The following is a 15,286-nucleotide window of genomic DNA, read 5'->3' as shown; positions in this document are numbered from 1 at the left end:
GATTTCTTTGTCTGTTTTTTGCCTGCTGCTTTGCTCTTCTTTGCTATGAGCTAAACACATCAAGACGTGTTCCCCTCACGACCATCAGCACTCTTGATAACGCACCACGGCCGATCTTCATAGCAAATGTTTATTTATACAATTCGTGAAAATATCAGCCAAAAGCTGTATGGGCTGATAAAGCTATAGCTTAGATATATGTTGTTGTTTTTATTTGTAATTTCTTTTTATTTTCGACCGTGCCGAAGCACGATATGCCGTTTGCGTTTTGTCGCTTCTACCTTTTTCTAGACCTTTGCTATGTTGAAGTGTATTGTTTTTGCTGTGATGGTCAGAAATAAAAACAACTGAACTGAACTGAGATAATTTACTCATGTGTTTGATTCGAAAAACTTTTAAATTTGGAAGTAAAACTCGTCAAGTGAGTGACCGACTAGTGCTCTAACAGTTTTAAATGAAGACAATTTTCGTTTTTCATTCTCAATGCAATGTTTAGAGGTCTAGGGTGGTTGGAAGATTTAGTTATAAAACACACAAGCTTACCACGATGAAAGAACGCGTCTTTTTACTTTTTCTTTCAGTTGCTCTTGGCTCGGGTAAGTTCAATTATGACACAATTAACCATATCAAAACCGATAAGTAGCCTACCAGTGGGAATCTAAAATTGATACTTTAGTATTTACAATAAAATAACCTATAAAAATGCACTTGCAAAATTGAAACACACGTGAGGCATTTTATAGATAAGTCGGCAGAATTATGGTAAATCTTCTCCAAAACTATATTTGAAAATTTTTATGTTCACCGTTAGTGTTATCACAACGAATGTTTAATTGAAATGTTTATATAATGTTCTTTTGCTAACTGGAATTAGTCCATCTGACCATAGTGCATATTGACTAATTTATTGTAGTTTCATATTTGCAGGTTTGGTGTGTTGGAATTGCCACAATACCCAGAACATGGCGCAATGTAAAAGCAAAGGAAAGATTGAAGTTTGTAACATTGATCAGGTACGATAGGCATTACTCATTAAAATACAGCCATCGCAACTTTGATGACACATTCAACTTATTTTTTATTGCTAGCGTATCAGAAAAAACAAAAGTAGCCTCTTAGAACAATCGCACTTCCTCAAATTTTATCTTGCCTCCCCAAACCTCCTCCCCAAAAAAAAAATTTTTTATGATGAATGACGTGTGCCTAAAATATAAAAAAAATTCTAGCTACGTCATCGCGGGCTACATCTTTGTAGTTTGCAGAGCCACAAAATATAAGAACAAACGTAATGTAGTGAAAATTAAAAACAAAGCAACATCAAGTACATTTATGAGATAAAAATGCGGTGAGTTCGGATTGTCTTGGTGCAGCTCCCGTGATTTTCTCTTTTATGTTTTGGTATTTTGGACGCATTTGAAATATGTAAACCAACAAATACAGCAAAAACTATCCATAATGTTGTATGCAGTAGTTGTGTGCTATGAGTCCGGCGCTCAACCGTTGAGCTAACAGGGCTGGGCTTACAGGTATTTGTTTTATCGAATTATGTCGCTTTAGTAGGGTCTTTCGACTTACCGAAATAAACACTAAATTGGTCAAAAACATGGAAAACTTACATCTGCTTTAAAATTCTTGCATTGGATATCTGAGAAAATTAAATAGTAAAGCTTCTATAAAAATATCTGACTTGTTGGGAAAAAATTTAATTACAAACTACTTATGACAACAAAATGTGACAACACCAAAGTGTACTTCAACACGAGGTTGATTGCTGGGTACTTCATACTCGAGCAGGAAAACAGTTGGACTGAAAAGAGTGATGCCACAGTTGGCATCTACGCACGTACAATTAGAGCAGTATGGGCAGTAGTGTTAACAAAGGGGTCCAATGGGTACTTTTGGACTCGAACCCGGGATTATTTTAGATACCGTAACCTTTCCATTAGAACTGTCTTGTTTGGGCCAAAACATCTCATTAAAGCAGGGCCCAAATTATCCTTGCAAAGGTCCTGTGTACGGGTAAGGCCCATTACCGAGAATACTACTCACTACATGCTTTTAGTATCGGAATGCATGGCACAAACGCACATGCATACAAATGTAATGTAGCCTACAGTCTGTTATGCAGAGATCTCAGATTGCTCATAACTATCACAAACTACAAGACTAGTGATATCTTTTGCATTTTGTAAGTGGGTAAGGAGATGGAACCACAAAAAATGTAGGCTACGATTAATGATGTCCAAATAGATGTGCCTGGCCTAATTAAAACATTGGCTGTTCAAACTTTAGTTGAGCTAGCATTTTGTATGATAGCAAAAAACGCTTTACGCAATGCAATAAAATGAATCAAATTTTACTTGCAGGATATGTGCTTTACAGAGGTAAGAAGAAGCGGCCCAGGAAGAACAATGATCAGCAAAGGCTGCAAGCAGGGCGCATCCTGCATGAACCAGATGAAACACGTAGGCTAGATGTCTTGTTTTTGTATAGTTTTGAAAAAACGTAGGCTACTTTAAAAGTATTGAAAAAATTAAGCTACAAATTCAGGGCTATGAAGAACGTTGGCAAACCAAAATAAGCTATATAATAATCATTTGTTTGTTCTTTTCTTTTGTTTTCTTGTTTAGTATTCTTAATCTTTGGCTAAGTTTTTTTTTTAATTTTGTGGCTTTATTGACTTGCATTTTGTAAGAACATTTTTTTTGTTTTGAAAAGACTGCTGAAATTAAAATCGACACTAAGGGAAACACTAATCATACTACATGTTAAAAATAGGTTTAACTTTAGACTTATGTTTTTGTCATTGTTTTTTCCTACGTTGTGGTTAAGATGTTGTTGTATAGTAAGTTGATGTGACAGTTGCGTTGACCGGTGGTGTATGAATGATGTAAAATGTATCGAATGCACAAAAGGGCACAAAAAGTTGTAGAAAATGCGACGTACTCTTTTGCTGTAATGCACTTGCACCAAACAAATTTGGTTTTGGAAACAACTTGTTCAAACAACTCATCGTTATGTTCTCAACTAAAAACTGAAGGAACTACTTCTTTTCTCGATAATTTAATTTGTCTCTTACAATTTTAAGTTTTTCTTTTGTGAAGGGATATGTTGGTTTTGGGGCCGGTAACCTTATTGATACCGGGAATCAATTTGTCCCTTCAACAACCCTGAGTCATGAAACTTCTTCACAAATCCAATGAAAGGATTATTTCTGTGTAACCAGAATACTCGAATGATGGAAAGAAAACTCGATCAATGCAATCCCTATACACAATCGTCCTGTTGCTGTTGTTGCGACAAAGATAGATGCAATGTTGGCACGTACTGTGGCCCCAAACCAAAACGAAAACCCAAGCCCAAAAGAAATAAACAGCAAGAAGGAAAAAGGCAGCAACAAAGTAAAAAGCCACGAAATCCATTGAAACGAACTTGTAAGTACAAGATGTATGCTATTGAGGTACCCGGTTAACACGCCGGTTTGCTGGGCTATTAAGCATTATTCTCAATAAGCAAATTTGCACAAGAAATACATTTTTGAATAAATTTTGTTATTAGCCTACATTGCAAAGTTACTTGTAAAATACTTTGGAGAATTTATTACTCACTCTGATGTCACTCATTATGAGGCCCGAATGTTATTTATTGTTGCATTTGTCCAACCTGATTTATTTCATTTCTTTATGTTATTAATTTTAGAATGTCATAATTATTATTGCCAATGAATTTGATTTGCCTGCTAATTTAATTTCTCATTTTCCTTGGACCAGATGATCAATATTTTGATAAGAAAGCAGTGGCGTAGCCAAGGGGGGGAGTTTTGAGGGTTACAACCTCCCCCCCTTTGGAACGCGTGTGACGTCACGATATTGAGAATGATGCTTTCAGTCTAAAAAAAATTGCCTAATTTTAAACAAAACTGCATTAAAAGAGCGAGTTTTGCCAATACCAAACATCTCAGCCAGGAATTAGCAACAAGAAAAGACAGAGACTTAGCTTTATTTCCGAAAAATGCCAAAAAAATTATGATCTTATCCTTTTGCTATGCCATCGGACAGCACCATTTTACAGGAATATTCATACCCACATTTTTGTTGAAAATGCTCTCAGAATGCACCAAATTCAAAGTAATTTTTCAAAATTTTCTGGGGAGGCCCCCCAGACCCCCCGCCGCTGGGTTGTCAAAACCCCCCCCTTTCAAAATTCCTGGCTACGCTACTGTAAGAAAGTGATAAGGAAGTTATGCTACAATAAAAGTTATGAATGGAAGTCTTTTGGAAAATATTTGTCCAATATTATTTCTTAAAAGTTATAATCAAAGCGACGTCTATGATTGAAAGGAATCATACAGGCGCTGTAGCCGCTTTTCTAATAATAAGCCTAACTTCATTTTTCCATAGAGTGAAAGTAAGTCGACACGTATAGTGATTTTTTTGTCCTATTCAGGCTTTTGCCCGGTGGTTGAAGATTTTTATTAACTGGACTGAAAGGAAAGGAAGCCAATCTTCGTGATAATTTTCAGGCATGTCTTTAAGTGTCTTGGCAAAAAGCACAGCTGCATGCTTTTACTCGGTACCATTTCGAGTGTTGTTCCATGGCTCTCCCCACTAGTGATGAAACCCCAGTACCGTACAGTAACCATTTTTTTGGGTGTTTACTTTTTAGAAAAATATTAGACACATGCTTGATTTACAGAGTGACTCTTTATAATCATATTACATCAGTTTATTTTGATATGATATGAACAATTATTGAGTAAACTACAGACCAAGTGTGTGTTTAAAACCTGCTGAAAAAAAAAGTAAACATCAAAAAAATGGCTACCGTCCGTCCCTGGAAAACTCCCCATCTACCTTTTGCACACGCCACTGGTTGTGCACATTCCACATTTAAGCGGATTAAAGTTCAAAGCTAATTTCGTAGTTTTCCGTGTGCACAACTGCTACAAACATTTGCAACTATAAAAGTTGTCCGGCAAGGTGACTCAGATGTAATCCTGAAACTCATTATTTAAGCAACTTTTTTTACCTCTTTGGCAATCCTGGCAATATGTAATTGAAGTCAGCCAATCAGTTCCTTTTCACACTGATTCCACAATTGCAGATACTGAATTAATGTGAAAAGAAAAATTTGCAGGCTGGAAAACTCGTGTTTAGGAAATGTAATGCATACGACATTTGGTGCGTGATATATATTTATAAAAAAATAAGCTAATGCTATTTACATTACCATGCATAAGCCATCACGCTTACCAAAATTTTTAAACTGAAAATTTAAAAGCTTGACCATTTAGCCTATTCTAAAAATATTGCTATGTATAATTTTATGTCATCTTATTTACCTAGTTGATTTTCAGATTTCGTTTTTGTTAGTAGCCTAGCTACTTTTTATTTCCTAACTAAGCGTTTTTTATTTTTTGTTTAAAGTACCATCAAAACAGAAAAAAAGATTTACTTTTTCATTCTTTTCAAGATTGGAAAGCTTTGATGCTTGTAATATACTGCAGCGGGCGAAAAAGAGGTGTCGCTAATGTTTATTTGTTATTGGACTCTGCAATCGTAATCTACAGGCTAAATTGAGTTATCCAAAAGTTGATTTTTCTGTTACTGGTTGAAAAGCGATAAGCAACTTCAATTATAATTACAGTCTACACGTTTTTTCAATGTGTTCTCTTTATTTGCATTTTTCCTCCAGCATTGAACAATTGTCCTCGAATCAGTCGAGTGTTTCCCCACGGAGAAGTTATCTGTGGAAAATCCGGTAAAGATAAAAGAACTGTTTGTGATTTTAAATGCACGGAAGAAGGATACGTTTTGTTTCCTAAGCACGATCATACAATCATTTGCAAGCCGAATGGAAAATGGAACTTACCGAAGCCTTGTTGTGGTCGTAAGTGGGACTACTAAAATATTTTGGTGTACTATAACAAAGGCCCCAATGTTTTCAATGACAAGACTAAAACTAGTTGTTTTCCAACAGTGGTTTAAAAAACGATCGCCAATCTAGAGTGGTAAAGGTTTGCTCCAATGGCCCATGCAAATAGAGCGGGAGCCAGGTCGATTGATTTGACTGTCTGGGTCAGTAAGGTTTGACAAGTGTTTCTAGACTGAAATTTTGTGTAGATTTCAAAAATAGACCTCTTACTTGCACTAGCCTGACCGTTTTTGTTATATTAAGCATTTTCCGAGATGATGCCTGTCAATGTCGCTATATCCGTTAGGGTACACCATTTGCCCCTCGACCTTTAGCAAAAAGCCTGAACTTTTTTTTTCTTATGAGGTTATCTTAGAAAACAACTTTTGCAAAGTTTCATTTTGATTGGACAAAGTTTAACCAACCCACCCGGCCATTTTCTAAGGGGACTAACGGCATTTTCTTCACATTATCGCCACTAGATGGAGCTGCTTACAAGATGCAACTGCATATTTACTTTGGAAACATACCCCTCTTCATTCTGCATAAGTAAAAAAAAAATTATCTAAATTGGCCAATGTGAAGCAGAAATATGGGCAGTTTTGTATTCTCCCCTAGCGCAATACTGCCTCTAGTGGCCAAAACATAACAACAATTATCTCCTTACATAACAACAATTAACAATTATCAACAATTATCTCCAAAACATAATAACAACAATTTATCTGTGTATTAGACTAACGTTTGATACGGTACCGTAGCCTACTGCAAGCATAATGAATAAATGATGTTATTGTTCAGGAAAAATCTTTGGAAGAGGTCATTGTTGAAACTTCGCCGATTTGTGAAATTTGTTGTATTTTGTTATATCCCGTGGTGGCTAACTGCTCCTGAACCATCAACTGCTCCAAAAAATGACCAACTGTTCATTCACTCCTTCCTTAATTATCAAGCAATTGATGGTGCCATTGCGGGTGTAGCTCTGAAAAGTTTTGGAAAACATATGTGGTATCTAGCAGAAGAGCTTGTAGTAGTAGGCAGCCTTCCATCTTTTCATATGATGGTAGCACTCTGGGTTCGGTAGCTTCTCATGTGGCTCTGAAGTCCAATCCTGGCGTGGCAGTATCGTCCACAGTTTGGACATATGAAATCAGAGGAGTTCTGAGGCTGCTGTCTCTCTTGTTTGCAAACGTCTCTGTAACGCAGTGCAGGTCGTCCTAGTGGGCGTTTCCCTGTGGCAAGTTCACTGTACAGAATGTCCTTTGGAATGCGCCCATCCTTCATTCTGGATACATGCCCCGACCAACGTAGACGTCGCTGGCAGAGAAGAAGGTGCATGCTCAGGGAGCAAGAACGTTCCAGAACAGTGGTGTTGGGTATTCTGTCCTTCCAGGAAATACCAAGAATGCGCCTCAAGCAACGAAGGTGAAAGCTTTCAAGGCGGTTTTCTAGTCTGGCATAAGTGGTCCAGGACTCACTACCGTACAGCAGAGTACTAAGAACACACGCACGGTACACTTTGAGTTTTGTGTTATGTGTCAAAACATTATTGTCCCACACTCTCGCCCCAAGTTGAGTCATCACTCCTGCAGCCCTGGCTATCCGTCTGTCGATTTCCTTATCTAAGGACAGGTTGCTGGTAACCGTTGAACCAAGGTGAAGAGCTTGTACCGTTGGCTTTTTTGAGTCAGAGTGTGAAAACTTCAACCAAAGAACTGATGGCACAAAAAATGATCTTAGTTAAAAATGACGGTGTGTGCACAAAAAGGTTTGGCTCTGGATTTGGAAAACCTTGTTTCCCTGAACTCCCAGCAGACACATCCAGGGATCTCCAGGACTATATTGGAGAAGACTCTTGGTCATTTTTTAAAATCTTGAAAATTGACTCAGCATTTTTAAGTGAACCTATCGAAAGCTGGGATGACAATGAGACTTACAAAATTGCAAAAACAATTGTGAATAACATCATTGTGGTTAATGACACAGCAGAGCGAGGAGTCAAACTGGTCCAGGATTTTCATGGGACTGCTCTCAAGGAAGAACGATACCAAAACATTTTACCAGTAATAGAGAATTCCCGAAAAAAATTACCAAACCAAAGAAATAGGAAAATAGATTCAGCGTCATGGTATCTGACAATCTAATTGCGAGTTTACTGTTTCATTACCTGTGTGACCTTTATGATGTGAAATTCGTGTAAGGTTATTGCTGTACAATATCTATCACAATTACAATAGATGTTGCACTGTTCTTTCTTTGTTTGTTTTCAATGATAGCCTATACATCTCAATGAGTTGCATTTGTTGAAATTTTGCATATTTGAAGTCAAGTCCAAGCGGTTACGCTAGCTTAAACTTATGAAAAGCAGTTTTTCTGCCACCTAGTGGCTAGAATCTTTAAAACTAGCAGCAACAATGAACTCACCACCCTTGAAAATGGGGGGTTAGACGCCAGTTTTGCTTCAATTGGATGAACATTTAAGGAGATAATTGTTGTTATGTTTTGGCCACTAGAGGCAGTATTGCGCTAGGGGAGAGTACAAAACTGCCCATATTTCTGTTTCCCATTGGCCAATTTAGATATTTTTTTTTTAATTATGCAGAATGAAGAGGGGTATGTTTCCAAAGTAAATATGCAGTTGCATCTTGTAAGCAGCTCCATCTAGTGGCGATAATGTGAAGAAAATGCCGTTAGTCCCCTTAGAAAATGGCCGGGTGGGTTGGTTAAACTTTGTCCAATCAAAATGAAACTTTGCAAAAGTTGTTTTCTAAGATAACCTCATAAGAAAAAAAAGTTCAGGCTTTTTGCTAAAGGTCGAGGGGCAAATGATGCACGCTAACGGATATAGCGATATTGACAGGCATCATCTCGGAAAATGCTTAATATAACAAAAACGGTCAGGCTAGTGCAGGTAAGAGGTTTATTTTTGAAATCTACACAAAATGTCAGTCTAGAAACACTTGTCGAACCTTACTGACCCAGACAGTCAAATAAATCGACCTGGCTCTCGGTCTAAAAGAAATTAAGGATTTCAGAGACTCTGCATCTGCATGTTTTTCAATGTTGTGCCGTATTTTAGATATATCCACATTCCTACCCCAGAGTTTTCTTCACTACTTTAGCTTACAAAAAAAACATAGAAACGCATAGCATTCGGTGTTTGTTGTGCTTTTGCACAGTTTTTAGCCAACAGTGAAATCGAATCTAGGCAGGTTACCCAGGATAAGTAACAAGGATACCACTTTTTTTCTTTGTGTTGCAGAAAAATGCGAAGGAACACAATATGACATCATTGCAATGGCGCAAGGCAGTACCAATGAAACATACGAGAAAATGTATCAACTCTTTGACTTTATGTTTAAGTGAGTCATTGTGAAAATTTTCGTGAAGACTAAACTCCTTCATAGAAAATAAAAAAGTTCTAAGCGACTTTCTGATCATAGATTGTACTAATTAAAGACTAATCTTGATTATATCAACCAATACTAAAACAAACAGGCCTCCAAGAAATATGGTAAAAACGGGGGAGATGTGGGACCAATGAGCAGGGTGGGACCAATGACCATAGGCTCGATTTCGCCATCCTGTAGGCGTCATTACACAAGATGGAAGATGCACCAATGATATAAAAAGAAGAATCGGTCAAGCAAAAGCGTCATTTTGGAAATGCAAGGAATTTTTAAGAGGAGAAATAAATTTACAATTAAAACTGAGACTTCTATCTTGTTACATCAAACCAGTCATGTCATATGGAAGTGAAAGTTGGACCTACAGCAAAGAAATTCACAAAAAAATTAATGCTTTTCAACTCTGGTGCTACAGAAGAATATTAAAAATATCATATAAAAAACACATTACAAACGAAGCAATTAGAAAAAGAATTGGAGTGCAAGATACATGGGCAAACGACTTGGCAAAACAAAAGATGAAATTTGCGGGACATATTTTGAGAGGATCGGCGGGACAGCTACATCAATTGGTTATTGAAGGTATGGTGGAAGGAAAGAGGTGTAGGGGAAGAAGGAGACGAACATGGGGAGATGACGTGATACAGTGGGCTGATTTGTCAAGCATTGGAGAAACAAAAAGAGTAGCGGAAGAACGTGACTTGTGGAAGAAAGTGACAGCCAACCTCCGGATCGGAGACGGCACGTGATGATGATGATGATGTAGGCGTTTTGTTTATTTATTTGTTGTTTTAGTGTCGAGATTTCTTCTTTGTCAAGCATATGTGTTTTGGTCAACTCAGACTTGCTGGTTTGATTTTAAGAGGTAGAAGTTGTTTTTAGAGGAAAAAGTATGTTTTTTCGGTCGCATTAATTTTTTTGTTTTCGAATACGAAGAGAACATTTTTAAATAACTTACTTTTTTTAGTTCAGGCTATGCACCATGGATCGGGTGATAGAACTGCATTGGTTTTCGGTAAATATTCACACCAGTTTTTTAACCATTGCATGAATGCCAAGATGGAGCAGATGTGGGACCTTTGACCCATGCTTGCCATCAGGTGGGTCAAAGGTCCCCCAATGTTATTTTATTTGTTTTTAGCTTCAATATGCCTACTTTTAAGCTATGCAAAAATAATTATTCCTTATTTACACAAGAAGTGTTGAACAATGTAGGCTATTAGAACATAATGTCAGTTTAAGAAAGACTGCCAAAGAAAACAATACTGATAAAAACACTTTGTGCCGTCAATCAGAAAAGTGTTACGTCATGACACGACGACTTCGCCAAAGCAGAGTGATGAAGCTGGTTTCTACGCGCTTGTGAAAGTGTATTCCAGTGAAGGAAGATGTAAGAGGTTTACTGGCCTGTTGTTGAATGGTCCTGATGAGTGATGAGGATGGAGATTTTGAGATTTCTTTTTTGAAGGGGAGCGTCAAAATTAAAAATGCTTTTGTGTTTCCTGATATTGAGGACTTTGTAAAGCACTCAGAAATTGTGTGCATTTTTGACAAACCTACACAGGTAGCACCTACCAAAAAGCTTTCTAGAGTTATGCGGTTTAACGAATATTCATCTCGCCATGACATTTAATGATGCATTGTAAATTTGTTTTGACAGTGCATAAACGAACACTTTTCTGATGCTAGACTTGAAATTTCACTTTTCGTATTGTTTTGATTGTATTTTTTTGTGCAAAATCAAAAAACCTGAAAGTATTGTGTAGTTTTCGATTGTAAGGGTGGGTCAAATGGTAAGGGTGGGTCAAAGGTCCCATTACTCGATTGTAAGGGTGGGTCAAAGGTCCCACGAGGATGGGTCATCGGTCCCACATGTGTGGGACCAATGCAGGGATATCTAAAGAAGGGGATACGAAGGCTTTTATTACGTCTGACAATAGAAGGGCTTTTGTTTATCGTAAATAATCTGTGTTAATCGTAAAATGATAATTGGCACCGATAGTAGTTTAATAAATCTTGTTATGATAACTTGCATTGCGCTATTAACATCAGGCCTGGATATTCACAGCGTGCTCGTGGTTGCTTGTTAATTCAACTACCCATATACTTGCTTTACATCTAGCCTCCTGCAAAGGCTTTGTTATAAAAAACAGCTTAATGGCAACTTTTCAACCGTCTTTGTAAACAAGTATTCTTTAAATATGCTCTACGTAACATTTGCTAACTGTCTTCTGTAGCTCATTGTACCAGCTGCACTACAAAACTTTCTACGATTTTAAAAAGAACCACATGTTTAAAGCACTACAAACTACCGCCCTGGTAGTGTCATGTGAATAAGGCAATCGCTGCGAGCCTTCATATCCCCTTCTCTAGATATCCCTGGACCAATGACCCACTTTTTCATTTTTTTATAATTTCAGTTTTGGAGGATAAAACTTCGAGATATTCATTTGGTTTTTGGCATGTAGGTAGATGGGTTTGCTGACAACTTTTCTGCAGGTTTTGGTGATTCCTGAGAGTCAAACTTTGAAAATTTTTGGCCAAAATGTGCAAAAAGGGTCATTGATCCCACATCTCCCCTATATTTGCACATAGTAGTAAGCTAAAACTTGTTGCATACACGCATTCTATTTGAAGACCTCCAGTCTGTGAGTCAATTGTAGGCTATAAGACGACTCTTTTTCAATGACCAACTTCGGCTGCAAAACGTGAATAACCTGCTTTAGTGTAAACTCGATTCAAACAATTCTATGTAAACACTGCAATTGAACGCAGGAGGCTTGCCATAAATCCTGGTATCCAACACGCACACGTTGAGTTCAGTGGTGAAGTAACCTTGATTCAAAACTTCAACGAAGTTGCTGCAAAGACTGAAGAACATCACAATTCTTCAGTGGAGCATTTCCATTACAATACAGGTTGGGCTGCCACAAACTGTTCGCCTACCTATTTGTAGCTTGCACATGAGTTGAAGCGACGTTGCAAGTACAAAAATATAGAATAAAAAACTTATTACAAGTTATTAAGGCTATCAAGAAGTTGTTTTGTTTATGTGATAACTCGTAAACATGACTCATATATAGCCTATGCCTGCATAAAAAATCTGTAATAGTTTTTACTTTGTACTGCTTGTAACTGAACGTAACTTTTGTGCTTGTGATATGAAGTTATGGAAGCGATTAGAAACTTGCAAGTCAGGTTTACAATTTCTATGTTTTAAACCTGACAATTCAATAATAGGCGTACGTAGGCGGATCTATAGTCTAGTTGAAGGGAGCTAGAGACTGGAAGTAGGCTAATATTATTTATTGTTAATCTCATCCTTTTTAACAACCAACACAATTATATGAAAATAATTTTTTAACTCTGAGATAACCTTGCAACAGCTTAAGGAAATAGCAAATCTAGGGGGGTATTTGGCATAAAACTATCAGGAATCAGATTCAATGTTGCCCGATGCAGTAACAACGATAAGCACTAATTGGCCATATCTTGAGAATACAAAAGTTTTTAGGAAAACCTAACTCAGGAAGCATTCTTCAATCGAAATTTATTCTCCAATGTAGCCTGGGCCTACCAGAGACATAATACACAAATGCTTCCCAATACATAAATTAAATATTTCATAATCGTGGTAATGTTATATTATACAGATTTGATGATAGAATAACATATTACAAATCAATATACAACTGTTATGCTTTGTTGTTATTTATTGAATAGTTATTTTAGGAGATTTAACATTTTTTTTAAATACTCCAACTGTTCGTTTTTTTCCTTGGGTCTACTGTACTTTCAATTTTATTTTTTTACCGCTGAAATATTATTGATGCAGGCGACGGCAGCACCAACATTGGAACGGCATTGTCCTTTGCCCATGACGCTCTTAGTCTTGAAGAGTCGGGAAATAGAAAAGACGTACGAGATGTTATCTTATTGACAATTGACTCGGATTCTGACGATGACTTTCTAGAAGCAGCGATTAAATGGCATGAAGAAAATGCAATGGTAAAGTCATAATGTTGAATATGACATCAAAGAATATGCATAATCATGATTGATTGATTGATTGAATTTTTATTCTCGGACTAGGAAAGTTTCTTTGACAATTTAATCCTGGCAGTTTCGCATACTTGTATAGGTTTTAAACTACTAACGCAGGCTCGGTCACCGAGTTTGACAGAGTGAAATGTCCGATTGTTGGTGTTGTTGCCGCTGAGTGGAGAGCAGTCCTTAACGTGCGTTGCTCAAGCGCATACCCCGACAAGCGAACCAGCGCCGCTTGATCTTGATGCTTCTTCGTTTACGAAGTTGCGCTCTAACCAACCGAAGCATCGGAGCGGGCAACAATGGTGATATTTATATGATAATACTATGATGTCACAATAATAACAAATATGATGTTGTAATAAGCAAGAATGTAATAACGGTAAGATAAAAAAAAAAGGTAATAATAATTTATCTGGTCATTTTTACACAACTGTAGACTACCTGTGCATAAACACCATGACACAGGCAGCAGCGTTGACGGGGAGATCCAGGAAGTACTTTTATAGCCTAGCCCAGGATGACGTTAGGAGAGGAGGATATGAACCCCCACGCAATCTTTGTCTACAGTATATAGTGTCATCCACTATCTTGTCCTTACAAAAAGTTTAATGCTCTTATCATGTTTCATTCTTAGTTTCTTGTATTGGCCTTTCCGAAAGATGGAATCTATCCCAGTGATCACAATTTGGCTGAGATTACACAGCATGGTCATCATATTTATCAATTCAAAGACGAGAACGCCGAAGAAGTAGCTAACTACATAGCTGATGATCTTGAAGATCATTATTGTACCAATCCATGTGGAGAAGAAAGTGGACACTGAAGAAGATATTGGAGTACACTTATAAATTTCGTGTTTATTGTGTTGGTGCACTTTTACTTAAATAATGACTGTTCTGCAGTAACACTGTTGAAATTTACATTAGCATTTGGCTATCAGTTTACTAATTCTAAGGATTTCCAACCGCAGATGAATTTATTCCTTGATGAAAATTTGTTCGGCCAATGGCAGCGAAGGCTGGTCATTTCATTAGGCAAAAGAGCGAAATGCTTGTGGAAGTTTAGAAACTGATTTTCAAGGCAAGTTAGAAATCCGGATGTAGCTACAGTATAATTACAGTGACGTAAATTTAGCCAGCTCAATACAAATATTTGTATTTTCGTTACGCTTTTAAACATGGGCATAGTCATGCGCAAAAATCGTAACGACAATTTTACCATGTTTCACTGTAAACCTTAACCCAGAAAAACTATTTTCGGCTGTTTTGCGACATGTCTGTAATTTCAAAAAATTGTACCAGAAGTCGAAGGATATATTTTTACACCTCAGAATCGGAGAACTTAAAATCATTTCTAAACTAAAAAATTAATGTAAAGCCAATTTAAACTTTCCATTCTACTGCAATATATCACAAAATAATTGCCTTGGAGTGGTATTGTTCGTATAACTATTAGTTTTAGACTAACAACATAACTGTGTAGGCCTAACTGTTTTACATCATTGCCTGGTTGCTAAAATGTCTGTTTCTCTCCGATCACTTGACCGTTTTGTCCCAGACAAGTTGTCTAGGATTCCTAATTGTAAGCAAAGGTAAACTATGATATTTAAAGATATCTAATGTTCGTTTTGCCTCAAGGCTCCGTTTGTCTTGCTCAATTTTCCTTGGGAAATGTGCATTTGAAACAACGTTTAGGTTTTTATTGAGAAAACTGACATTAAGACTAAACAACGGTTTGCAATACACTTGCACAAACTGGTAACGCAAAAGACAGAGCAATAAAATTATAGATGGTAGAATATATTATGAAATAAATAACCCTGTTATTACTTCTTTTTTCTGAATACACCAATAAGACATTTCTAATGTTAATTAACCAAGAAAAGATAGAATAACAACACAGTTATCAGAAAAGCT

At 37.0% G+C, this 15,286-nt stretch overlaps 1 protein-coding gene across 1 annotated transcript; it reads left to right on the top strand.

The window, feature by feature from the left end:
* The first annotated feature begins 502 nt into the window (after positions 1–502).
* Positions 503–15,067, top strand: LOC145774869 (uncharacterized). Its single transcript, XM_082586200.1, has 9 exons — positions 503–596; positions 928–1,013; positions 2,367–2,465; positions 3,227–3,434; positions 5,695–5,889; positions 9,176–9,275; positions 12,096–12,238; positions 13,156–13,328; positions 14,005–15,067. Exons 1-9 carry the CDS (start codon positions 548–550, stop codon positions 14,191–14,193), a joined length of 1,242 nt encoding a protein of 413 aa, XP_082442326.1. The 5' UTR covers positions 503–547; the 3' UTR covers positions 14,194–15,067.
* Positions 15,068–15,286: the final 219 nt, after the last annotated feature.

The sequence above is a fragment of the Aplidium turbinatum genome, chromosome 7 (genome assembly GCF_918807975.1).
Source record: "Aplidium turbinatum chromosome 7, kaAplTurb1.1, whole genome shotgun sequence".
NCBI lineage: Eukaryota > Metazoa > Chordata > Ascidiacea > Aplousobranchia > Polyclinidae > Aplidium > Aplidium turbinatum.
Note: the sequence above shows the minus strand (reverse complement) of the source record. Positions and strands in the feature narration are given on the sequence as shown.